We start from the raw sequence: 26,668 nt of genomic DNA, 5'->3' as shown, positions 1-26,668 counted from the left end.
CTACTTGCTGAAGCTGCAGCCATTCCCCAGAACCAGGGTCTCCACTGAAGGAACCTGGGACGGCATTCGTGTCTTTAACAAGTCAATGGCCTTACTTATTTGGTTGCTTGGGTTTGGACCCCATGGCCATTTTTTTCACGTATTTCAGTCTTTGGGAAGGAGGACTGCTCCTCTCACTAGATGAAGGCAAGGGAGGGATCTGGAGCAGTAACCTTCCTACCCTTAGCTGCCCCTAGTGCTCCTGTCCAGAAGGAACATTGAAAGAAGCCTGCTGGGTCCTGGCAGCATTCAGGGGCTCCCACAGAGAGGGACGATCTGTCAGGACTGGCCCCCACCTTGGACTCCCAATCCTGTCCTTCTCTGCTTTGATACAATTTAGATCCATGGTGCCAAAAGGAGCAAACTCCCGGGGTGGGGGTGGGGGGCAGGGCTGCTGCCTGTAACCCAAGTACCGATGAGATGGTTTTATATTTAAGTTGCACCTTATTCTCCTGGCCTCTCCCTGGGGAGGCCATCTCACAAGCAAAGTTGCTAAAGGCAAATCTGTGTGAGAAGGGAGAAGGGAGGGAAGGCACTTTGTAGACCTTCAAGCACTGCAGCTAGGGGGCGCTGCAGTGGACACACAGCACTGGGTCCAGAGTCAGGAAGACCTAGTTCAAATCCTGCCCCAGACCCTTCCTAGCTGAGTGACTGAAAACATTACCTCACCTTTCCCAGTTTCCACTTCCTCATCTGTAAAATGGGTTGTTGTGAAGATCAAATGAAACAATATTTGTAATTGTTGTTGACTTGTTTCACTCTTGTCTGACTCTGTCACCCCATTGGGGGTTTTCTTTGCAAAGATGCTGGAGGGGCTGGCCATTTCCTTCTCCAGCTCACTTTACAGATGAGGAAACTGAGGCAGACAGAAGTGAAGTGACTTGTCTAGGTTCACATGGCTAGTAAATGTCTGAGGCTGGATTTGAATTCAGGTCCTCCTGATTATAGGCCCAGTGTTCTAAACACTTTGCCACTTAGTTGCCTATCTATTTTACAATATTCACAAATATTAAAGCGCTATATAAATGTTAGCTATTATAATTGTTGTTTTTATTGTTTTGGACCACACCTATGATAGGGAATTCCCTGTGGCAAAGCTGCCCTTACCTGGAGAGGTGCCTAGGGCACCAAGAACTACAGTGACCTACCCAGGGTGTGTTGAAAGATGTGAACCCAGGTCTTAGTGACTCTGAAGCTGGTTCTCCATCCAGCTTCAACATCACCATTGTTATTATATTTGGATAAGATGTCCTTGCTAATTGGAATATATCCATCTTAAAGGCTTTCCTCATATACACCAAGGAGAACTGGTCTAGTTTGAGGTTGAAATGTCAGGTCTGCCTCTTATTACCTTGGGCAAAGTCACGACCCTCTGGGCCTCAGCTCAGGAGGGGTGGGATTGGATGAGCCCTTTCTGGCTCAAAGTCCATGATTTCATGTATGTTCTATATCATCTATCTTGTCTATGTTCAATGTTCTCCCATCTCTCAGTTTTCTAATAGTAGTGTCAGGCAGGATTTCCCAATGGCTGAATAAGGAAGCTCATTAAGATCACCTTTGAGAAAGAAGCCACCCTTAGGTTGACTTAGATGAATCTCTTTCCTCAGTGTCCTCATCAATAATCTCCCCTGACCTCACAAGGCTGCATTTCCAATGCGGCATTAATTAGCCCAGCCATATAGACTTCTTGCCTTTGCCACCTGTAGTTGGAAGCCGAGAGATGACTGATATCACGTCCTATTCCGGGCTTAGTGGTCAAAGGGCCCACCTGCCCTTCCTCCCTTGGTCCTGCAATGCTTGGGGACAGACAAGAAAATAATCCCCTTCAACTGGGAGGATGGGAGATTGAGAATTCCATAAACCAGTAACTCTGTCAGTGGCTCTTTGGCTTGAAATCAACTGACCAGCATTCTCTATGACATGAGTGTCAGCTGGACAAACCAACTTTAATTTTACAAATATATCCCTTGCCAATTCTCAAGCTTAGAAACGTTGCCAGGAGGAGGTCATGGGGAAACAGCAATGGACGAGACCCTGAATGTCGGCGCCTCAAAGACAATGGACAGTTTCCAACCCCAGGACTCTCATCCCCCCCCCCCCCCTCCATCTGAGTTCATAGAAGAATAGCTGGGTCCTGGACTCATTTTCAAGCTCCTTGGGTGCTAGCCTGGATAGAGAATATCAAGGGCTTTGTGTCGTGCTGAAGCAAGGGCTTGCTTGAGATGGGTGCTGTTGGCTGGGGAATTAGGCACCAATAGCAAGAAAAAGGGAAGATGAGAAACTTTGAGAGCCAAGTCATGATGGCTTCATCCGGGAATTAATTATCAGCATCTTTACTGCTTTGATAAAGGTTAAAGTCTTTTCTAGCTCATTACTAGATGGTGGGGGAAAAGGGTGGGAAGAGGTGGGGCTGTCATTCCAACCAATTACTGGCAGAGGCTGGTGCCCAAAATGGGGATGTGTTTAGTAACTCAAATTGTTGTGCTGAACTCAAATTGAATTAAGAACTACAATTGCCACTTACTCCTCTTGTGAGTTGGAATTCCCTGAAATTAGTATCAGAGAATGCTTGGGGCATAGCTGTAACAGACCTCTGACCTCTATCTCTATAGCCAAGGACTCTCTACCTAGGGTGGTCACCTACCCTGGTCCCAGGGAGCCCGAGAGAAGAATTCCACCCCATCCATCCCAGCACAGCTGTAACACGGGGGAAGTTCCTGGGGATGCCTTCTTTCAATCTCTCCTGCTGTGCCCCAGGCTTATTTCCCCTGTGGAAACCAAGTGCAGCTCCCTGTCTTCCCTACACACTCTTCCCACCTCTCTCCTTGCTTGGGGCCAAATTATCACAGTTCTTTCAACCTTTTCTTTACCGGTCTCAATCGGCATCTTGGGAAATGCAGGGAGCAGCATGATCTATGGTCTGAAGACTGGGTTTTGACGAGAGACTGTATTATTCTATGTCTTAATGAGCCACAAGTGAGCACGTCCTTTCCTGGATACCTGAGACCCGACTCTAACTGCCAAGGAACTGAGTCATTCTGTCCCTCTGCTAGCCTTGTGAGACAAAGACACCAGGGAACAATTGGTTAAACATGCAGAATAAAACCCTGGGGTTAAGAAGGTTTTTGGCGGCAGCCGTGCTAGGGTGATAACCGATTGTCCTAGAGAAGGAGATACGCGGCCACACTCTGCACCCACGCCCACAGCTCTAACATCTTCAACCCCAAGGATGTCCTCCACTGGGTCTTGGTTCTATCTGGCCGCCTCTACTCCCCAGTTCAATCAAGAGCTGCCCCATTCCACCTTCACTGTTAGTTTCATAGGGCGGTTTGATCATTTCCCCTATTACTGCTCAAAGAATGAGAAAATTCCATCTTAACTGACATGGTTAACCCCCAAGGTGCTGAGCAGGAGCTCTGAGAACATCCCTTCCCCACCAAGCCACAGCCTCTGCACTTCCCATATGCCAAGCCCCTACCCTAACTTTGCAGAACCTGGTTTTCCTGGGATCAAAGGGAAGGAGTCCAATTCTGGGTCTCCCAATCATTGCTTCTGACTCACCCAACCAACGAAGGAAGAATAGGCTTGAACCTTGGGTGCTTGCTGAGTGTTGGTGGATTTAATTGGAAAAACCCAATCCATTTCAAAGAGGAAATTCATTTGGAGAAATGAAAGAAGAGAAGAGTGAGGCCAGGGGCGGCTGTTGGGAGCGGAGCAAGGCATGGGCATCAGCTGCTCTCTCAGTCCTCTGGGGGGCTTTGGGCCAGGGCTGGGCAGACCATTGTAATGACCTCCTCTTTCACAGTGCACACACTGGTGGTTACACAGAGCAGCAGCTCCTGGTCCTGAGCCGAGAGTGTTCTCGGTTCGGGCAGGGCATCCCATTGTCTCTTTTCATAAAGGGATATTTCTCTTCTTTGAAATGGACTGATTCACACAGGGAGTGAACCCAGACCTCCTTCCACACACTAATCCTCATTAGGCTAACTGGCATCCCATGTAACAAACAGCCAGCAATCTCTCACCATCCCCCAGGAAAGCCTGCTAGGTAACCCCCAAAGCACGCTGCTGACTAAGTCTGGGGCATGCTTTCCCCTCGTGCTCCGAGCTTCTTAGAGCAAGAGCAGGACAAAGGCACATTTCTGTCTGGGCTACGACCCTGGCGAAAGCCCCTTCAACCTGAGGTTTACTCACAGAGGTCCTGGAGGGCCATCGTTGCCACCGCCAGCCTGGGGCTGGGAGCCGGAGGATGCCGCGGGTCCTTCTGCCTGCCTGGGCGCCTAACGCTGCGCTGGATGAGCAGATGGTCCTTGGGGAAGCTCTTTAAGCAAATCCGTTTTCCAGTGAGCCATGTGAACGGAGCTCTGCCGCACACCTTGGCATGGCAAGCAGCTCAGGTCCAGAAGAATAATAAGCATGGGGCTTTGCTTATGTTGATAGTGCGAGAGCCCAAGGGTGCTCCGATTGGCAGGAGCCGAGGACAGAGCAGCCAATCCCAGGGAGCCTCCATTCCAGGGAAACTCCTGCTCGTTGATTTAGCATCTTCCGAGATCAGCTTTTCGAGGAAGGTCTTTTTGCTTCGAGTATTATAGGAAACAAAGCATCCCTTCATCTCGATGTGGGGGCCCCCAGTCCTTCTGACTTTCCATCCTCCCCTCACCAAGGCTCTCCAGGAGGCACCTTGTTTCCCGTTCAGAGACGGGGAAGAAAAGCAGCAGAGGAAAGAGCCTGCTCATAGGCTGGAGAGAGAGTTCAAATTCATCGGCTTCCACCTTGTTGGGAGAAGAGGAGGGGAGAGCACCCGGGCTCAGTAATTACGGATTCGGTCGCTATGGAAACCGACGGGATGCAGCGAGCTGGATTTGTGTGGAACAGCTGCTGCCAGACTCATAATCAACTGCAATCTCGTTGCCTGCCGCCCCCCCCCCCCCCGGCTGCTGGGATTTGATTGGGAGTTTGTTTTCTCCTTTCTCTTGACATCCAGTATTTAAACCTCAGCACCAGGGTGTTGTCCGCTTCTCAGAAGCACACAGCGCCTCCATTCCTTGGGCGCTAACTTAGAAATGCCCAAGGCCACGAGGCTCGCCTGCCATGGCATCCATCTGGGAGTGTGGGCATGATGGGAGCGCGCCGCGCGCGCGCACACACACACAGGCGCGCGCACAGACCCACACTTCAGTTCTGAATTGCTAACCTGCAGCATGGCTGCAGAATGCCTTAAAATCCTTAATTCAGGGTCCAAGGGCCCTGAGCATCGCTACACGCCCCATCCTGACAGAATCTGCCTCTACCTTGGGGCCTTTCCCCATCTCCCCGTTTGCAGGGCTCTTAGACCCCCCCCCCCAAGGGATTCTGGGTCTCCTTCCACCACACTCCAGACACCTCCTTCCTCTCCTCTCCTCTAGTGACCCCGCATCCATGGGAGCTGTTGCTGTCTTCTCCCCGGGTAGCAGAGAGGACCACTGAGCAGGCATCCTCAGGTATTCACAGAACACTCGCTTCGTGCCATTTCATCCTTGAGAAAGCCTTGAAAGGTAGTCAGTGCAGATTAGGCTTTCCTCATTGTACAGTGAGGCCCAGAGAAGGGGAGGAACTGGTTTGTGGTCACGCAGCTAGTAAACATCAGACGGGAGCTTTGCCCCGCCCTGGACTCCGCCCACTGTGCCTCACTGTCTCCCATTGCTCTCTGCCTTGGTGCCGCATAGCCTGGGACGGAGGCTGACTGAGAGAGCAGGGCTGGGGTAGCCCTCAGCACTAGAGGGAGCTATAAAGTTTCTGTACTACAGAGGGCCGCCATCTTGCTCTGAGGCAGAGATGCAGTGGGAATTCCCCTCCACTCCCACATCGCAGATTGTCAGTGAGCATCAGCCGAGTGCCCAACAGCATGAGACCCTCTCTCCTTCGTAGCTGAGCACACTTATGGGAGTTGGGTGTGAACACGCTATTAGGAGTGAACACGCTACCTTCTGATCTACTTTGGGCCCCTCTAATTGGGAGGAAGGTTTTACGGACCCCGAGACCAAATCTGCCTTTTCCACCTTCCTCATCCACCCTCTGGCCCCACCAGAACGAGGTCCCCAGGGACCTGGCTCTGCGCCTCCATTTTCTCCTCCCTAGGGTTCCATGTGGCTCTCCGAGGCCACCACGCAAACACCTGAAAAACGCTTTCCCGCCCCTCTCCTCCGAAGTCTTCTCTTTTCCAGGCCGAGCACCCCGAGTCCTTGAACCACTCGCCGTTTGGCACAGAAACGAATGCGAGTCATCTAGGGAAGGAGAGAACGCGAAACACTGGAGGAAATCAGCCAGGCTTCCCATGGGATGCTGGTTGTGAGGTGGGCGTTGGAGGAAGGTTCTGTGAAGCAGAGAAGAGGAGGAAGAGCGACTCGAGCCTGAGGGACAGCCGGCGCAGAGGCACGGAGGGCGGAGAAGGCCATGGAGGGGGCGGCCGCGCTTTGGGAAGATGAGTCTGGCAGCGTGCAGAGAACTGAGTGGAAGGGGAAGGAAATGGAGCCCAGTTCTGAGGCTGTGGCCACTGCTCAGGGGAGAGGGGTAATGAGAACAGGAGGCAGGGTGCTGGCAGTGGGCATGGAAAGAAGGAGACGGAGGCAGCGACTGACCGACTGTGGGAGGGCGGGGAGAGGGAGAAATCCCAGCTCACTCTGCAGCTCGGAGTCAGTGACAGGGAGGCTACTCTGAGGCAGCGAGGCAGGAGGGGTGGGGGCTTGGGAAGGGAATGGTGAGCTCTGTCCAGGCCCTGTCAGCGAATGCCGAGCTAAAGTTGCCTGGAAGAGGTTGGGACAGTGACCAGGCTGGAGATCGGGATTTAGCACCATCTGCCTAAAAGGGAGGGCTGACATTGGGGGCGTGCAAGCGGTCAGTGAAGGCTTCCGACCAGAGCTTGGGCAGTAACGACAGGTAGAGAGGAGCGAGGTGCATGAGGGCTCAGGAGGGAAACGGGAGGAGAGGCTGGCACCCAGGTAGGGAAGCTGGACAGGGCAGGGCAGGAGGCTGGGGAGGGCCAGGGTGTCCAACATGATCCAGTGCTGCTCAGATCCTGTAGAATTGTTCGGGGAGCAGTCGGGCTGCAGAGGGCTGGAGAAGGAGATAGCTGAGAGGGAGTAGAGCCAAGCAGTGAAAACTCCTTTTAAAAAATGGGTTGTTAAAGGGGAAAAGGACCTGGAAGATTCGGTGGGAGCTCCTATACATGGGGGCTCAAGAGGAGCATGCCTGACTGACTCAGAAGGCCTGGGTCCAAGCCCTGGCTTGGCTTGTTTGTCCTCAGTGACCTTGGCTCTGCACCTCAGTTTTCTCCTCCCTCAGGTGGACTAGATGATTCCTAAGGTTCTTTGTGGCTCTCTGAGGCCATATGCAGGATCATGGAGGCTGCCATCTTCCTTGCCCATAGGTGGGGAAGCTTTGCAACGGAACTCTGAGGAATCCCATGGGGAAACTAGAGCTGCCTAAGGATGGGGGTCAAGGAGAGGGTGGGACAGGGAGAACCCACCAAGGCTGGTGAAGCACTCACTATGCTCAGGGCACTTTCTCTGGGAGGGGCCATTTGGCCCTCCCTGGAGTGACCATGTGGGAGGGGGGTCAGTGAGAGCTAACAGAGGGGCTGGATTGTTGACGACAGAGGTCACCTGCCTGGGGCAGAAGGAGCAGGAGAAAGGGAACGCTTGAAGATGCATGAGCAGAAGGGATGATTGATGGAATCGATTTGTGGAGGAGACAAGAGGAGGAGGGAATGAGCCAAGGCATGTCTCCCCCGATTCAGAGGGGATCTGAGGTAGAGGGTGAAAAAGCCTGAGGCAGAGGAAGACAAAGAGAAGGAACAACCTTCCCCTCACTGTGCCCTGTCCTTAGCTTAGTCCTGAATAGTGGACTCAGTTGGCAGGTTGGCAAGGTCGGGGGGTGGGGGGTTGGGAGCAGGGGAGCACTGCCTATAAATGGCATTTGTGCCACTGAGGAACCTGCCATGAATTTCCCAGGATGCCTTGAAGTCTTGTTCTTTCAAATTTAATCTGTTTAACAATGAACAATTTAATTTAGCAATTGAACAATTTGGGAAATGTTGATTAAGTGTTTCCCCTGTGCGAGGTACTGGGAAATGAAGCCCACAATCCTGGAGAAGCTTAGAATGTAACAGGTACAGTCCAAAGGACACAGATGGGGGAACTGGCAGGGTTCTGGCTTCAGAAGGTTCTAGATAAAGAGCTCAAAGAAACATGAAAGAGGCAGCGATTGTAGCTCTCTTAGCCGGGGAGTGGGATCAGGGACAAAGGAGACGGCGACAGCCCAGCGGAGCCTGGAGGGAAGAGGATTCCCAAAGGAGGAGACAAAACGTGTTCTAAGTCTGAGGGATGAGCTGCAGGCATGTGTGGAGCTTGGGCTTGGGGCAAAGGTAGCGGCAAGGAAGGCTGGACCCCATTGCGGAGGCAAGTCTGTCCAAGAGGCAATGGGGAGAATCGGAGGGCTCTAGAGCGAGGCTGTCACGTGACCAAAGCTATAGCTTCAGGTGAGTTTGGCAATCTTGGGATAATGGGTGGGGGCAAGAATACTGAGGAGGCTAATGCAAATGTCTAGTCACAAACGTTCAGTGAGCCAATCGGGCATTGACTAAGTGTCTAATGTGTCAGGTATTGTGTTAGACGCCCAAGACAGGGAGCAGAAGCAAAACCTTTCCTTCCCTCAAGAAGCTTACGTTCCACCAATGGACCAAAAATGGATAGCACTTGGCAGCTGTTTGGATGCTGGGGTGAGAGAGGGATGAGAGCAGGTGGCACTGCCTGGGCTCTAAGCCTGGGGGTGACTGGCAAAGTCATGGCAGGATTGCTTTGGGTTGGAAGACAAATTCAGGTTTGGCAGATTGAATTTGAGGGGATCCTGCTGGTGACAATGTCCAAGGCCTGGGACACAAACAGGTGATGAGAGACTGGCAGGTAGACTTGGGAGTCACCTGGAAAGCCCAAGGGGGCCATTAATTTGTTGAAATGTGGTGTGGTTTGGATGTTCAGTCACATATGGTGATGTCTCATCATTCTGTCTCTGGTCTTTAACAAGGACCAACTAGCAAGGCTCTGAACCCTTAACAGCTCGGAGCCCAAGTTATCCAAACAAAATAACAGCCAGAATTAGGGACTGATGGCCAGTCAGGTCAAAATAGGAGCCCCCAAATGCCAACATCTGAAGGTCAAACACGGCTCTGCAGTCCTGAAGGTCCTCCATCACTGAGGCAATGGGACAGAACAGGCAACGCTTAGCTTCTCCTTCATGTTAAGTGAAGGTCATGGCACCGCCCAACTGGGGGGCTGGCCACTGCTCCCCCCATACCTTCCAGTCCTGGGCAATTATTGGTTTGGTTCACCTGGGCAGAGGGTCTCTCCAGAGAGGTGCAGGCCATTCTTTAGGTCTTTCTATATGCTGTGGGTACCTGTCCTGAGCTCAGATTGTCCATCTATCAACCCTCATCTCTGATGGCCCCACCTCTGCTGCCCTTCCTTCCTACCATGAGAAGTGAGAGAGCATACTGACCATCTCATCCCACGTTCCAGATCAAATGAAGCCATCTGTACCATGCCCCATGCCAAAGCATAGCTCAATATTTCATCTGTGTGTAAATATTTACTGAATTGCATTAAATACACATAGCTCCTTTATTTTTCTGGAAAAAACCAAGTTTCTCAGTCACTCTCTGGGAAAAGAATGATTTCATACAAGCCTGGAGGGTTCAATCCCCATTTCTCCATCTCTCAGGCCCATGAATCACTTTGATGCAGCAATAGACACTTGGACAATCTATGTTACCTGGACCTGTATTCCATGAGAACTTGGGCATTGACAGAACAAGACAAGCCCAGATCAGGGTGAAGGAATGGCAGGGTGGGCTAACCAGGGCAAAACAGGAAGGGCAAGTTAGGTCACCAGAGCTTGGAGGGTCAGGCTCATTCTTTGTCTGTGACAAAACTGATCAATCAGTTGATCAACCAATCAATAAATCAACACAAGCTTATTAAACTCTGCTGTAAAGGTGGACATGATGCAATCGTGCTTGCTCTCGGGGTTAACATTCCATTGGGCAGAAATACACACATACATATACTATCTATGCATAGGTATATATATATATATATATATATATAGAGGCATATTTAATATAGATAAACACATACATAGGTGCATATATGCCTGTACACACATATACACACATGTAGATATAGATAATTTGGTCTTTCCCCCTGTATTTGATAGTCACAGAAAGCAAAGAGTAGATGACAGAGGTAATGAGCCTCAGTGTGTTAACAAGGTGTTATTACCCATTCATTGCCTTCTCTGATGAAATTAAAGGAGATTTGGCCATTAGACAAGTAGAAAATTGGCCAAGCCTCTGAGGGCCATGAAAAAGTGGAGTTGCTAGTTCTGAAGACAGTTTAGGCTGTGGATCCAGCTGGGAGAAAGAACCTAGACCCTGGGGGAGAGGGGGATGGGAGTAGCAGTGGCGTGTGGGCATCGCTTTCCCCTATTTCTCATCCTCAGTAGCCACATTCCTTTGAAAGAGAGCTACTGGACAAGTAGGAGACCCTGCATCAGACAGGGACACCCACTCTTGACAAACATGGACACAGAAAGTCATCTGAGGGAATAAGAAATGCAATGGAAGAATGGAGCCAACTTTCCACTCGAGAGAGTTAGTCTTGGCAAGTCTTAGAAAGACTGGGGAGGAGCAGAGCCTGGGTGCCCAGTAGAGACGCCATGCCCAGGGCCTGGGCTAGTGAGGCTTCCATGATGAGAGAAGAGACATTGAGGCCCTTCAGTACCCAGACTAAGGGCTGCCTTGGTCACAGGTGATCCCTACGTGGGTGCCAGTCACAGATGCTCTGTATGCATATGGAAGGGTGCCCCAGGATTGAGGGGAGATTCAGGGTTTGTTTTGTAGCTTGTGTTCTTACTATGTCATTTGAGTAAATACCTTTGTTAAAATGCAGGTGTGTCTCCCGGCACGAGCATGAAGCTTAAGCACACTGGTGCAGGTTCAAGAGCTAGAGTTTGAGATGTGCATCCCAGTAGGGCACCCATGGAAGCCATCTTCTGCAGACCCTAACCAGGAGTGTGCGTACAGGTTGGAACAGTGAAGGAGAGAGAAAGCCCCCCATCTCCTCCAAGAGGGAGTCCTTCCTCTAGGGCTGGACGCCTGCCCTGGCCTACCTCCAGAGACTTTTAGCTGTCCTCAGAAGGGTGTCTGATTTTCTGCTATCTGGTGGCCAGGCTTCCTTTAATTATAACAGCAAAAATGTTCACCCCTTATATAGGCATCATCAGGTCTGTTTGCCCATTAGCATCTCATTACCTGTTCTCTGCTCCTCATTTTTTGTGACTACAACTGTGTGTGGGGTGGGGAGGGTTGGCTAATAAGCAGGAGATCATTTGGGGAGGAGGCTTATTATCTGGTGGGAAAAATTTCATGTAGAAGGAGGTGTTCTGAGCTGAGATGGGGAGGAAACAGGTTTTTTAAGAGGCAGAAGTGAGGATGGAGCATCCAGGCACAGGGGACATGCTGGCAGATGAAGAAAGGAGGAACCTGGGGAAGGAGGAGCCGTTTGGGTGAAAGGAAGTATAATGGGTGAGAAACCTCAAACGACAGTCCAGCAAGAGTTGACTAGGGCCTCAATTAGGATGGTGGTTAGAAGAGTGGCCAGAGAGGGACAGACAGAAGAGGGGCTGCAGGTGATTAGTCAGGCAAAGGTGAGTGTGAGGGAGTGACTGAACATGACCCCAAGGTTTTGAACCTGGGTGATTGTAGGAACGGTGGTTCCCTTGACAGAATAGGGAAGGTTGGAAGAGAGGTAACTTTTTGGGGAAAGATAGTAAGTTTTGTTTTGGACTTGCCAAGTTTGAGATGTCTATGGCAGCAGTTGGAGATGCCTCAGTGTAGCTTGGGGGTGGGAGGTGGGGAGCTGGGGGGGGCAGTGTGGATGTCAACCTGGGAGGAAGCTGTATAGAGAGCTTAATAGTTGAAGTCTTGGAAGCAGATGATACTCTACCTCAGACCTCAGGGTGTGTTAGGTATCATCTAATGTATAGAACATAAACTCCTTATTCCTATTCTTTTTTTTTTTTTGCAGGCAATGAGGGTTAAGTGACTTGTCCAGGGTCACACAGCTAGTAAGTGTCAAGTTTCTGAGGCCACATTTGAACTCAGATCCTCCTGAATCCAGGGCCGGTGCTTTATCCACTGTGCCACCTAGCTGCCCCCCTTATTCCTATTCTTAATCCAGATTTGTGATCAGTTCACTAATGCTAAATTTCTCATAGCTGCTTTGTCTTTATTATCAGTGGCAGATAGCCATGAAATATGAACCTTCTCTCTCTGACAAATGCCAGTGAGAAGCTATTTCCATATTTCACAATTGACAGATTTATTGAATTCATACAAAAATTAAGTGTATAATTTAATTGTATTATCAGTACTTTTATCAGACTGAGACTGACTCATTACTGATGTTGTAGTAATTCCTAAATCAACTGTCTATATACAGTTAGAGCACCACTATTCGACCAAAGATCAAAATAGAACTAGGAAAAAGACTAAAACATGAAAAAAATGTTTCTCAAAGAAAACAATTCCAACTGGACCTATTTGAACAAACTGCTGATGCAAAAATCAGGAAATGGATGGAAGAACAGATATTAACACTGATTATAAGCATTTCCCAAAGAAGTGTAACTGGTATCAGTTAATTGTCATTTATAAGAAGAGAAAAAAACTGAGAAACCTCCTCAGTCAGCAAACATTTGATCTCCTTACCAAGAGAAGAGATGTGGTGACCAAGATTTCAAATATGAACTTGTTCATAAACAAGAAGAGGGTGGGGGATTACAAACAGACAGAAACAGAGGGGACTTTCAAATCCAGAGGAAAAAAAAGAACTTTGGAGTATAGATGCTGATTGAACAATACCTTTTCTTTTGTTTTCGGTGCTGTTGTTTTTCTATTTTGAGGTTTTTCCTCATTGCTCTTATTCTTCTCTTATAACAAGACTAATGCAGAAATATGTTTAATGTTATTTTATATATATAAAACCTATACCAGATTACCTGCTGTCTAGGGGAGGGAGGAGGGAGGGAGAAAAATCTGAAATTGGAAAGCTTGGATAAACAAATGTTGAGAACTATCTTTACATGTAACTGGAAAAAATAAAATACTTTTATCAGAAAAAAAAGAAATAGAGGGGGAAAATTTTTTAAAATCTTGATAAGAGACTCAGTTTAACAAAATCATCCCAAGGGTGTTAAAGAATGAAAAAGGAAGAATGAAGACAAATAAAGAATGGAAAAGATCTGAAGGATTTTTGTCACCAATCCTTCACTATCAAAGAGAGGGAGGCCACCACGGTTTGACTCCATCATCCTGGTTCTGGATACATTGTAGGAGGAAGCAGATATGAAACTAAAAGTAATAAAATTAGGAAGAAGAACTGGATCAGACCTGGGAAATTTATGATGGAGGTGACATAACATGGGGGGAAAGAGCACTGGATTTCAAGATATCTGAAAGAGGGGTGGATACCAAAAGTACAGGGGAAAAACTCAGGCCTTATTATGAGTCAACTCAAAAAGGTGCCCAAAGGAATGTTAATAACCACTGGCTCCTATGCCTACTTTCCCCATTCTACAAAATGTTTGAGGATCACCGACATGAAACGCATCCCTGAGGAAGTGTGAGAAGGGAGGAGGAAGGCTTTCCTGAGGGATATTGCATAGCAGACACTTGCTGACAGTCACACACTTACTAAAAGGGATAGAGAACACAGGATTCCATGGTGTTGATGAACTGCCAATTATAGAAAAGCCTCTGATTCAAAAAGAACAATGAATGAAAAAGCATTTCTTGGAAGTTCTTTCTAAGGGCCAGACACACAGGACAGGAAGCTCTTGGGAAACAAATACAAGAAAGTGAGACGTCCCTGTCCTCAGGGAGCTTACGTTCCATTAGAGGGAGACAAATGTAGAGTGAAGGCTCTATGGGAACCTGCAGGACTCTCTCACAAGCAGGGGTCTCCACAGCATAGGCCAAACCTATACTCCTTGAAAGAGTCACCACAGAGATCACGCTGGCCACCCTGTGACTGGTGGTTCCAGCTGGTGCATCAAAGCAGGAGATGGATGCTGGCCAAAGGTTTGCTGCCTCCGGGAGGAGGTAACAGATGGCAGGTTGCAGAGAGATTCCTCTGAGGGTGGGATCATGGAGGAGGATGGGCAATGGTGGTCTCCAGCTCGGGAGAACGGCCGAGCCACCTCGAGAAGGTTTATGGTCACTCAGGGTCCGACTGCCCATACAGGGAAAGCGAGGGAGGGAAGTGTGCTGATTTCCTGTCTTGGATGGACAATGAGCCCCTCCTTGGGCATGAGGAGGAAAGAGGGCTGGGTGGCAGCCTCTGTCTGCCATGCCACCAAACTGCCACCAAGCTGCCACCAAGTCTGTGCATCTTACATCCTGACTTGGGGTGAAAGTACATCTGGCAAGATGACTGCGAACTGATACAAAAGGAAATGATCAAATGACTGAAATGCGAATGTGCCGACCACTCTCCTCCCTCCTGGGCTTTCATCTTAATAAGGGGCAAGGCTAGAAACTCCTTCACAGGAGCCGGGCTTGCGGAGCTTCTCCCCTCTGTGAAGACCAGGAAGCAAACACTAGTTTCATCTGCAAATTCAGCCCAAAGGAAGGCTTGTTATCCTGCCCCTCCACACTGGGGAAGAGCTTGCCCAGAATTCCTCCTCCGGTACCGAAAGGGAGAAAACGGACCCGCTCAGCGGGTCGTAGACACGGGCCGTCCCTGCAGCCAACGTCCAGCCAAAGCTGGGGACAGCCGTGTTCCTTTCAAGTGGCAGCGCTCCCTGAGCAGAGCGGGCTCCATGGGGGCCGGCCTGTGCTCGGGGCCTTGTGTCAGGCTCCCGCCTCCCCCCAGGGAGTGAGTCTTCCTGCCATCCATCTTCTGAGTGACTCGGCTTCCTTCTCCTCCTCCCCGGGCAGTCGGCTTGAGAGCCGTCACCGCAGCCGGCTTCTCCAGACGTCACCTCTCTGCCCACTCTGCCCTCCCTCCCTCTTCATTCATCTACTCCCCTCTAGTCCGCCCCTCCAGGACGGGGCTACCCTTATTCCCACTGCAAACACTCCCAATCTCCCACTTATCTCAAAATTCAGGGGGCCGGGGCCATGGGGGGAGCCCATCAGGAGGAGAACCAACCAGTCAGCTCACGGACACAGAGACTTCACCGCGAGGAGATGCCCTGGTTTTTCAGCCTTCCCACCACAGGGCCGCCCCATCCACGAGGGAGTGCCCGGGCTACTGTGGTGGGCAGAGCCTTCCTCACTTTGGGGCCTGCTCTCTACCTGCTAAGACAAGCTCCCTCCAGCTATGGAGACAGAAGGGTCACAGACAGCATAAGGTGGTGACAGATTGTCTTCTGAAAAATGACAGGGAACAGGGTACGGCAGAGGGAAAGCAAGCCTGGCAACAGGGAGCCTGGGTTCGAGTCCTGCCTCAGACCCAGACTGGCTGTGTGACCCTGGGCAAGTCATGTGGGCTAATCTCCATTAACAAAGCTCTCTCACACCAACAATTAAATGACGCCTTCCAAAGGGAAGGCCCAAGAACCCTCCCTGCATGGCTGGGGCCCCCTTCCATGCCAGGTCATGGCCCTGCATGGCTTCTTTATCACCCAGGCCTTTGGGGGCCTCTGAAAGCCAGCTTCACTCTCCCAGACAAAGCTCCAACAGAGCAGGGGCATCTCTCTGGGCAGCCAGCCTAGGAAGGGGGTCCCCAGGGGGCATCGCCCACCTGTGCCCCGCCCCTGACCAAGGAGCTCTTCCGCTCGCCTACAAACCCACTCTCAGCAGCTCTTTAAGGAGGCGACACCTCGTCCCTGTCGGTAGCATCGAGCCTCTCCATCACCTGTCCTCCACAGAAACCCAATCCCAAGACATCCTTTTCCTCCCTTTCTGTTTTGTTCTAATAAAGTCGAGTCCAGGGACTTTTCTCACTGATTCCCGGCACCATGATTCACAGAAATGAAGACCTGCCATCACGTGCCCACTGACATTTTCATCAGTGACAACTCAAGCGGCCCAGAGCCATGTGCCCCCCACCTCAGCCTGTGTGAGTGAACGAGCGGTGACAGTGATTTGAAAGGAGAAACAAAAACACGGACGGCACAAGGGGGTTCCTCAGAGCGGGCTAGCCTCAGCTTCATTTCACAAGGCCACAGCATTTGCAAAATTAAAGGCCCTTCATTTGATAGATGATGAGGCGGACGTCCCAGGAAGTGACGGGACTTGGCCCAAAGTCACATGACAAAAGCCCACAGTGGGGATTTGAACTCGGGTCTCCTGGCTCCAGATGCAGTGTTTGCTGCACACCAGCAGCCTTCCCCAATGAGTCTATAATTACCTTGTTCACTGGGACAGAATCAGTAAAGGTTCTCATATGTTGGTGGATAGTCGCTCAACGTTCTCTTCCCAACTGCATTTCTCTGCTCCTGGTTTACATTTTAATTTAATTTAATTAACGCTGGAGGGATCAAGGATGTTCTGAATGTGGGTGCTTCCTACACCATTGTTGGTCCCAGCCCCTCTCACTGAGTCAGGCTTAAAATGAAGGGGATCGGGCAGCTAGGTGGCACAGTGGATAGAGCAGTGGTCCTGAAGTCAGGAGTACCTGAGTTCAAATCTGGCCTCAGACACTTAACACTTACTAGCTGTGTGACCCTGGGCAAGTCACTTAACCCCAATTGTCTCACTAAAAAATAATTTAAAAAAATGAAGGGGATCAGGGGCAACTAGGTGGCGCAGTGGATAGAGCACCGGCCCTGGAGTCAGGAGGACCTGAGTTCAAATCCGGCCTCAGACACTTAACACTTACGAGCTATGTGACCCTGGGCAAGTCACTTAACTCAAATTGCCCCACAAAAAAAAAAAAAAAAGAAGGGGATCATTTACATTTAATTTGGACAGATCCTGATGAAAAGAGCACCAGCCTGTCTCAAAGTCTTCATACAGCCCACAGAAGAACAGGGATTAAGGCCATCCTCACTGGATACAAATCAGATGGGGAAGCCTCTCCTCCTGTGGAGCCAGCCCACCCCAAGATCCTCCACTGTGCGTGCGCCCAGAGAGTCTCCAACAGGATGCGGGAACCGAATGGTACTGTTCCCAGGCTGGGCTGCACTGTCCAGACAGAGACCTTGGAAAAATGCCACCAAATGTTTCTGTAGAACCAGACAGGATTGGGGAACCCTGCCTGCCCCCCTGGAGCTAGCTAGAGTTCTCTTGTGAGTCTCTGGTCTCCTTCTGAAAGGGGTCCTTTTCTTCCTCTGTGAGATGAAGGGGGTTGCACTCAGGGCCTCAGAAGTGCCTTCTTGTTCTTACTCTAGGATCCCATGAAGTCACTTGACCTCTCTGTGCCTCAGTTTCCTTCTCTGTAAGATGAGGGGTATTGGATTCAAAGGGCCCTGGAGTCCCTTCTAGGTCTAAACCTCCGGGCCCGTGACCCTGCATTGTGTTACCCTTGGCCTGGCTCTGATGGCCATGTGGTACTTCCTCTGGGCACTGGAAACATGAATGGAGACAGCTTCCTGCCCCATCAGCCTGTTTGTGGATGAGCCCCAGCCCAGAGCTGACAGCCTCTCTGCTGAAAGCCATGACCTTAGCCGTGACCAGGCTAAGGAAGAGCCGGTGTGCTAAAAAAAACAACCAGGTACCTGGAGAGCGAGCAAGAAGTATGCACTGGATGGGTGTTGTGAAGGGACAATGGACAGAATGAGGAGAGCAGTCAGGGGCCTGGGGAACTGGGTCTAATCAGTGAGCCCAGAAAAGGAGACAGGTCTGGGGAGGGACACATAGAAAGGTAGAGGAGGTGGGGTGACGTCCCGTGAGTCCCACGGAGTATTTCATCCTGGCCTCCATAAACTTAGAATATATGTGTGTTTGTGTACGTGTGTGTGTCTTTTTGATGACTATACTGCACTGTCATTTAAAAAATCCTATGTAGTTTATTTTATGCATTTAAAAACATGATTCTGAGAAGGCAGGAGGCCCGTGGGCTTCTGCAGACTGCCCAAGTTGGCTATGACAAAAAAGGGTTAAGGACTCCTGAGTTAAAAGAAACCTGGGGTCCTCTGGACAGTCCCTCAGCTTGTCAGTGACAAGGGACCCAAGGAGAGGATCTTTACAAAAACTTCCTCAGATGAGAGAGTGGAGCCGGGCTGGGGTCCTCACTGGGGGAAAGCCCGGACCATTAAAGACTAGAAAGCTGAGGCTGATGGCCAACACTGCAGAACCTAGATGTTGGGGGTCCCGAGGGCACCCGTCTTCCCTGGCCCTTCACACAGTCCTTGCTCAGAAATTGAAGGCTCCTGCCTTCCCCAGCCCTTCATCGGCCTCAAGAGAGCACTGCTTGTGGGGCTGAATCGGGTGGGAAGAGAGACATGTTGATTAGGGGCCAAGAGACTGCGCTGAAATTGAGGAGCGGTCCCGTCTGTGGAGAGGATGTATCAGAAGAAATAAAAAGCACCAAACATTTCACTCTGATAAAAAGCCTCCCCCCATAATGCACTGGTTTTCATAAGAGCTTCAGTTTTCTGCGTGCCAAACCTAGAGGAATTGTAGGAAATGTGGTTTTGAAATAGGCTTTGAAATCAATTTCCGTTTGTGAAATAGACTGCCCACCGTCAGCCTGATAACGGGGTGCCTGAACTCTACAGGGTCTGACTCTCCTCCAAGGCTCATTTTTCAATGAAAATGCACACCCACTTTATTAGCCACCAAGACTGGTCTGGCTCTGATCAATACCGTGACACGAGAGGGAATTCTAATGGAGATAAACAATGCAGCGAACATTCCAGGCTGGCTCCCGGGGAAAGGGACACGGGCTTTCTTCCTCACCTCTCTTCAAGAAACTAAACAATCTCTCATCTCATTTAAGTAAAAACCCCAAATCACGTCGAGTCATCTCAATTCCCAAAGCCAGCAGGGTATTTTGGTTAACCTAGCTACAGAAGCCCGTGTGAAGTATCTGTTGGGGGAGGCAATGTGATGTGCTAGAGACACCTGTGGAGGGGAGACGGTTCCACAGGCCCTCATCCCCGTGAGACAAGTCTGCGGCACTGAGTTCAACGCTGCGAATCACAGCTTAGGGATCGCACTGACAAGCTGGAGGGTGTCCAGAGCAAGGTGACCAGCATGGTGACTGGCTTAGGGACCATGGAGTCTGAGGACTGAATGACCAGATCTTTAGCCTACAGAAGAGGAGCTTGGGTGGAAGGGGACACGAAAGCTGTCTTCAGGTATTTGAGGGGCTGTCCTGGGGATGAGGGGGACTTGTCTGCTTGGCTCCCGAGGGTAGAGACAGGAGCAAGAGCTGGAAGGAACAGCAGGGCATACTGATAACTCAATGCAATGTAAAACTTGCTAAAAACCAGACCTGCCCCAAGTGGCGGATCTCTTTCACCACAACTTCTAGCGTATAAAGGATAGGATGGCCACCAAGGGAACTTCCAGCTCTGGAAATCTGTGACGATTCTCCAATATATGAACAGCCACACCACCTATCATGTTCTAGGCACTGTGCTCGGGGCTGCAGAGTCAAAGATGAAAAATGACTTAGTTCTGCCCTTGCGGGGCTTGCAGTCTAATGGAGAGGAGACTCGTACCGAGGTAAATCAGGGAGGATCCAGGTAGCTGATGACAAGGTCAAGGGAAGAGTCAGAGAAAGAGCTTTTGGAGCAGCTGAAGGGGACAGAACATTCAGCTGGGGACCCCAAAGGCAATGGGAAGATGGTCCCCGAGCTGGGCCTCGGAAGAAGAGAAGGGACCCAATGGGAGGAGAATGAGTGGGACCCAAGGGTCACTCCCTCTGGCTGGAATGCAGCCCACATTCAGGAGGGCAGGCGGGGGCAGTCAGCTTGGGATGGTAGATGAGAGGCAGAAGGCGGGGGGCCTTCAGCAGGAGACCAAAGAGCACAGATTCTATCCTGGAGCCAATAGAGACACCATGAAAATCCTGTGGCAGAGAGTGGGACCATCACCTGAGATAGCCCTGGATGAGGGAGACTGGTCTGGTAGCCAGGAGAAGGATGAAAGAAGAAGAATTATGGTCGTATGAATCTCAGGCCGTAAAGGGCCTCAGAGGCTGTCTAGCCAAAGTCGGGGTGAAGAAACGGGCTCGGCAAACTGGTAACAGGCGGGGCCTCTCTGGAGAGGGCCTTCCTTGGCTCTGCCACCAGAGGCAAAGCAGGTAGGAAGGAGGCAGTGAGGATGCTGCAGATGGCGACCAGCCTGGCTTCGATGTTCTTCTGGGGATGAGTCCACCAGCCACTTTGAAGTGGAATGGACCTGGAATTCAGGAACCTTCCTCCTCTGGACACAGCCCGGAACTGCTGCATCCCAGGTCAGCGATCACGAACTCACCTTCCAACTACTCTGCATGAATCGGAGATTCATGCATTCATTCATTCATTGTCTGCCATGGCCATTGGGATGCAGGCTCCTTAAGCCAGGAGCAGCACTTAGGACAGAACCTAGCATATCACTGGTCCTTGAGAAATGCTTGTTCATTGACTTCTCACAATGACCTCAGGTAGAAGGAATAAAAGCTGGCCATGGCACATCATCAGAGAGGGCGATTGGACCAGAGAGGAGGTGAGAAGGTCATCTAGAAGGGCAAGGGATGACTGAGGGACTGTCCGGGTGGTGCCCAGGCAATGGGAAGTGAGGCCCTGGAAGGCCCTCAGCACACTGGGTGAACCTCTAGGGAAGATTTACAGGAGGGGCCTGGCAGGATTTTGCAGGTTGAAAAGACGGGTATTCTCTGCTATCTGCAGAGGTGGAGGGAGTATGCACATCAGGGAGATCTCAAACCCACTCGAGGACTAGGGACGAGATCATGTATTTGCATATGATTTTCATCTGACTAAGCTTGGTTGGCACAATGAAATTTGATTAAGGCTTACCTAAAGATTCTCATTTATTTTTAATTACCTCTGTATTACTTCTTATCCTCCCAGAATTCTGGATGCCTTGGACCAAAAGAGTGTGACAGATGGGAGGGAGACATCACTGGAGGATGGAATGACCATGACCAAGAAGTGCATATGCCAAGATAGGGCACAGACTGAATGCGGAGCTGTGCCTGAGGATATGAGGATCACACCGGGTCTTCCCCTGACCCTGTCCCCACCTCAGCATGAACAAGGTGCCAGGACTCTTCACAGCCTGTCACACTCCTGACAACTGGGCAAGGTCCTCAGAAGAGGCTGAAAGGCTGGGAGGATGGGGCAGAAGAAGCCTCTCCCTGTCCCAGCCCCATTAAGAGCTACAGATGGAGGGGTAATGAAACCACTTCTGACTGCCCCCCCCCAAGCACCTCACCCAGTGTTCAACACGAGAAGGAGAGGACAATCTCCCAGCACAGTCATGAGCCACGAGACCTTGTCCCTCTTAAAATGGGAAAATAGCACCTCCTGACCCGGATGAAAATTGGCTCCCCTGCAGGGACTCAGATATAGGTTGTTCTGCTGACAGGTAGTAATGGCGACCATGAACCAAGAAATAGCTTGTAAAAACACCTACACACAAACACACACACACACACTCCAGCACATCCAAGGAGCAATGAGGACAATTAAGGAGGCACCAGTAGCTGCAATCACTCTTCTCTTTTCTTTCAGGGAAGTCCAAAGATCAAACTCTCCCACTCATTCTCCTCCGGACCAGAAAGAAGGGTGTACCCCCTCTCTCCTACAGCCAATGAGCAAGCTCATGAAGGGCCTCTTTGGGTGGCTCTCGGCTCTTTCCCCGCCCACCCCTCATCCTTGCCTTGTTGAAGTCTTCTGAAGTTGCTCTCATCTCCTTCCATGTCTTGTTCAGCAGCTGGATGCAGATGCAAAAGAATTCCTCAAAGGAGCGGTCATGGGTGAAGAACATGGGGTGAAAGTCGTTGCAGGTTTCACTGGCTGTGGAGAGAGAGTGGAGAGAGGAAAGAGCCAGGTGAGACCCCAGGGCAGAGAGGACAAAGCGCCCAGTGCAGGCTCCGCCACAGCATCCAGAGGCTCTCTGTGGAGTCAGGGCCAGGAGAACAAGCTCATGGACCATCCATCCACCTGTCAACCATTGGTTAAACTCTTACAACTGCCAGCCTCTGCCCTGAAGGAGCTTACATTCCCCCAAAGAAGATACAAGGCGGCTAACCGAGGACCTCAGGCATGGCTTGTACCTTCCTTAGCTGCAGCTGAACAAGATGCTCGGTGCAGGAAGATGCAGTCCAAGGATTTCCACTTCCACCATCCTCCCACCCCCTCGGAGTTGACTCCTGAGAGTTAATTTAGGCACAGCATTAGACCAACACCATTGCTGCCAACTTCTTCCTGAGCTTATGGGCACCGAGAGGCAGCAAAGCCTTGAAAATTAACGTGTGGCTCATGGTTATCCTGGGGGCCTCCATCCATTTTAACAAGCCCACACTCCCTTTTCGGCCCCATCTGCCTTTTTTAATAATCCTGAAGCTTTAATGTCTCAGAGACAGAGACAGCTACCCTCTTGGGCGGATCCCTTCCATCATCACCAGCTCCCCCCTATTTTAGCTAAATGACTGGTTTTCCCTGTTGTATAATTAATTATACTTTTGCAAATGGCCTCCTTAATTATTTCTCCCCCATTTTCCTCCTCTTTCTGTCCCTGAGTTGGCAGTTGGGGGGAGGTAGTAGGGAAGGGGGGGAGGATGACACTGTTCTCATTAGCCATCTGATAACATTAACCATTTATTCTCCATACCCAGCTAACAGACATCCAGAAACTGCATCCAGGACAACCACTTGTCTCCTCTTTAATCGTGCCCCTCTCCTCCCTCCCAGCCAAACCCCATCCCGGTCCCACCTACTCAAGCTGCTGTCAACCTTTCATGCATCTTTCCTCAACCCTCTGCTCTTACACCCAGCCTCCTCAGGACCACAGCACCCCTTCTCTGGACTACTGGAAGAATCTCTTCATTGGTCTCCCTGCCTCAGGTCTCTGCCCGTTCAGCCTTTGAGCATCCTCAGCTCACCTTGTCTCTAGGTTGTTTCCTTGTTTCTTCATGTGTCATTCTCCACGTCACCTCCCTCCCACACCTACATGCCCTGTAGCATGCTTCCAAGTCTACACCTGGCAAGGACTCTGAAGCTGGCGAGTCCAACCCTATCCCTTCCCAACTGAACAGATGAAGGATTGGAGGGAGATAAAGCTTGGGGGGCGGGGACTGTTTTTGCCACAGCGCCTCAAGCCGTACTTGTCACCTAGTAGGCATTTACTAATTACTTGTCCACCTGAAGCAGTGTGGGGCCATGCTGGTTCTGTTCACTTCTCAAGTGCAGAATTTTCCCATGCCGGGTGCTCAGCATGGGCCTCCCATAGCACAGACACATCATAAGTGCTGGCCCAAGGAATGAATGAATTTCAGATGAATGCTATCTCCTTTCACTCCTGAATTACACATGTATGAATACAACAGCCTCAGGGCCCTTAAAGAATCAGCCCCTCAACCTAACAATACCAACGTGGCTGGTTCCACAGACACTGACTTCTGAAGAGACCAAAGGGTTGGGAGAGTATACCTGAAGACTGCAACAGGGGACGTCAAAGGCAGAGACAATAACAGGATTCAGTGGAGAGAGGTTTCCCTCATTTCCCCCTTCCCAAAAGGAAACCGAGGCCCGACACCTTCAGGGAGTTCCCAAGATCACAAGGGAATAAGTGGCAAAGCTGGCTCCTATGACCCCCAAATCTAAGGCTCTTTCAATACACTAAATTGCCCCATGGTGGCCCCCCCCCACCTTGGCTACCCAACATGGTGCATTTTTATGATGCTGTTATGCTGGGTGAGCAGCCTTTGTCCCGAGCTGAGCCCCAAGTTGAGTATGGATGTCCTGAGTCTCAGTTTTCTCCTCTAACAAAGGATGGGGTTCAGCTAAATGACTCCTAAGGTCCCTTCAGCTCCACCATTTGTAGCCTCCAAAAGTGGGGGTGGGAGGGCACAAAGCCAGCCCTGCCTGACACAGCGTTTCTAGGAGGATCCAGAGAAGTGACACCCACAAAAGGGGTTTGGCTGAAAGGCACCAGACAAGGACAAGCCATGGTGATGAAGAGGAAGAGGAGGAAGCACTAATAATAACATGGAGGACGATGGCTTCCGCCCCAGCTTCTCATCCATCTTGTTCGCATCTTCAATCACTGACGAAAAGACCCTGCTGATGATTTCAGGCAGGCGGCCACCATGGGGAGGGGAGGGGGATTCAGAACTGCTGACCTGCAACACACACACACACACACACACACACACACACACACACACATTTAGAGGTCCCAGAGCTCTAGGCGAGCAGCCCTTGTGCTGCTGTGGGCACAGGGCTGTCAGTCACACTTCCATAAACACCAAATTTATAAGACCCTAGGAAAAGCCCTTAAAATCCTATTACCATCAGAAGGCCTGGTATTAATTACAGGATTACAGCCTTTTTTTACTGGTTCAGCAGGAACACAGTTAAGTATCTTGCTCTGTCTGTGGGAAGGCTGCCATAAAGGAAGGCTGGCAAAGGGACTAAGGGTGATCTGTGTGCCTAGCACTGAGTAGGGGGCTGCCTAGACAAGACACCTGAAGGACAAGCCAGGGATAACAGCAGGGGAGGTAAGGTGCTCCATTCTCAAGGCCACCGTCACAAGCAAGAGTCCCAGGTCTTTGGGTGGGGACTCAGAAGACTGGAAACCTGTTGTTTTTCTCCCTCTCTTCTCACATTTACTTTCTTTTTTTTACTTCTTTTAAAAGATATTTACTTATTTGTATCCTTTTTAAATTATGAGTTTCAGACTTTCTCTCTCCAACTCTTCCCTACCCAATGAAAAGGCAAACAACATATCAGTTTTACATGTAAATAAAGCAAAATATTTTCATATTAGCCATATTGCCAAAAAAAAAAAAAGGCAAGAAAGTTCTACTTCAATCTGTATCCAGCATTCATCAGTGCTCTCTAGAGGTGGAGAGCATTTTTTCATCATGAGTCCTTTGGCATTGTCTTGGGTCATCATACTGATCATAGTGGCCGAGTCTTTCCCACTTGATCGTCATCACACAATGTTGCTGTTACTGTGCACAATAAGCTCCTGTTTCTGCTCACTTCACTTTGCATCAGTTCATGTTTTTATTTATTTGTGGTTTTTTCCCCCTGAAATCATCCCCCTGGTCATTTCTTATAGCACAATAGTATTCTATCACAATGATGTGCCACAACTTATTTAGCCATTCCCCAATTGATGGGCATCCCTTTGATTTCCAACTCTTAGCCGCCCCCAAAAGAGCCACTATAAATATTTTTGTACAAATAGGCCCTTTTCCTTCTTTTGAAAAACTCTTTAGAATATAGAGCTAGTCGCTGGTTCAAAGGGTTTTATACCTCTTTGGGCATAGTTCCAGATTCTTCTCCAGAATGGTTGGATCTGTTCACTACTCCACCAATAATTCACTAATATACCTATTTCCCTCATTCCCTCCAGCATTTGTCTTTTCTGATGAGTATGAAGTGGCATCTCTGAGTTGTTTTAATTTGCCTTCCTCTTATCAACAGTGATTTAAAACATTTTAAAATGACCACAGATAGCTTTGATTTCTTCTTCTGCCTCTTCATATCCTTTGACCATTTATTAATTAAGGAATGGCTTTTATTTTTATAAATTTGACTCAGGTCCCTATTTATTTGAGAACTGAGGCCTTTATCAGATATTTTATCAGAGATATTTTTGTTATTACTTCATTGTCTATGGTACCTTTTAGCAAAAATGTAGTTTTCATGATTATCTCTTTTAATTGGGTCTCTTTTTTGCTTTCACTTTGAGATCATGATAGCTACTCTTGCCTTTTTTACTTCATCTGAAGCATTTTAAGGTGTTACTTTCTTCAGTAATTTCTTGTGCCTCTTTTACCAAGCTGATAAATCTCTTTTCATAATCTTCTTGAATCGCTCTCATTTCTTTCCCCAATTTTCCTTCTATTACTCTCTTAAATTCTTTTAGGAATTCTTGTTGGCCTTGGAACCAATTAACAATTTTTTGAGGCTTTGCTTGCAGCTATTTTCACATGGTTTTCCTCTGAATTTATGTCTTGGTCTTCTCTGCCAATGTAATAGATTTTTATGATCAAGTTCTTTTTGTTGTTGTTGTTGTTTGCTCATTTTCCCAGGCTATTTCTTCACTTTGTTCACAAAGTTCAGCTCTGCTCCCCTAGGGGTGAGAAATCACCGTCCCAAGCTTCAGAGCTAGTTCTGGGGGCCTGCAAGTTTTGGTGCTTCCAAAGTGGTGTGATCATGGAGTGGAGTGGTCACTGTTCTCCTGGTCTGTGTCCTGCTCTTTACCCCTGCTCCCTCCAACTATAGCCACAAGTACTAGTGCTCCTCTCTGCCCTGGAATTGTGACCAGGTCCCCTGTTCTCCTGCAGCCGCAAGTGCCAGCATTTCTCTTGGCACTGGAACTGAGACCGGTGCCCCTGGTCCCTTGTGATCAACTCCGCCCCCCCCACACTCCCCTCCATGCTGGTACTGTGACCCAGAACTG

At 49.7% G+C, this 26,668-nt stretch overlaps 1 protein-coding gene across 8 annotated transcripts in view; it reads right to left on the bottom strand.

Moving 5' to 3' along the window:
- ELMO1 (engulfment and cell motility 1) overlaps window positions 1-26,668 on the bottom strand; it is a 376,252-nt gene that overhangs the window by 97,615 nt on the left and 251,969 nt on the right. For 7 of the 8 annotated variants that reach the window (XM_043975135.1, XM_043975136.1, XM_043975137.1 and 4 more), the window contains one exon: window positions 21,911-22,047. In XM_043975135.1, coding sequence (XP_043831070.1) covers window positions 21,911-22,047 — 137 coding nt within the window. Of the gene's footprint in view, window positions 1-4,233; window positions 5,116-21,910; window positions 22,048-26,668 lie in introns of those variants that run through there. The other variant, XM_043975140.1, reaches the window with a different exon arrangement.

Source organism: Dromiciops gliroides, chromosome 1 (assembly GCF_019393635.1).
Source record: "Dromiciops gliroides isolate mDroGli1 chromosome 1, mDroGli1.pri, whole genome shotgun sequence".
Taxonomy (NCBI): domain Eukaryota; kingdom Metazoa; phylum Chordata; class Mammalia; order Microbiotheria; family Microbiotheriidae; genus Dromiciops; species Dromiciops gliroides.
This window is presented reverse-complemented; position numbering and strand designations above follow the sequence as displayed.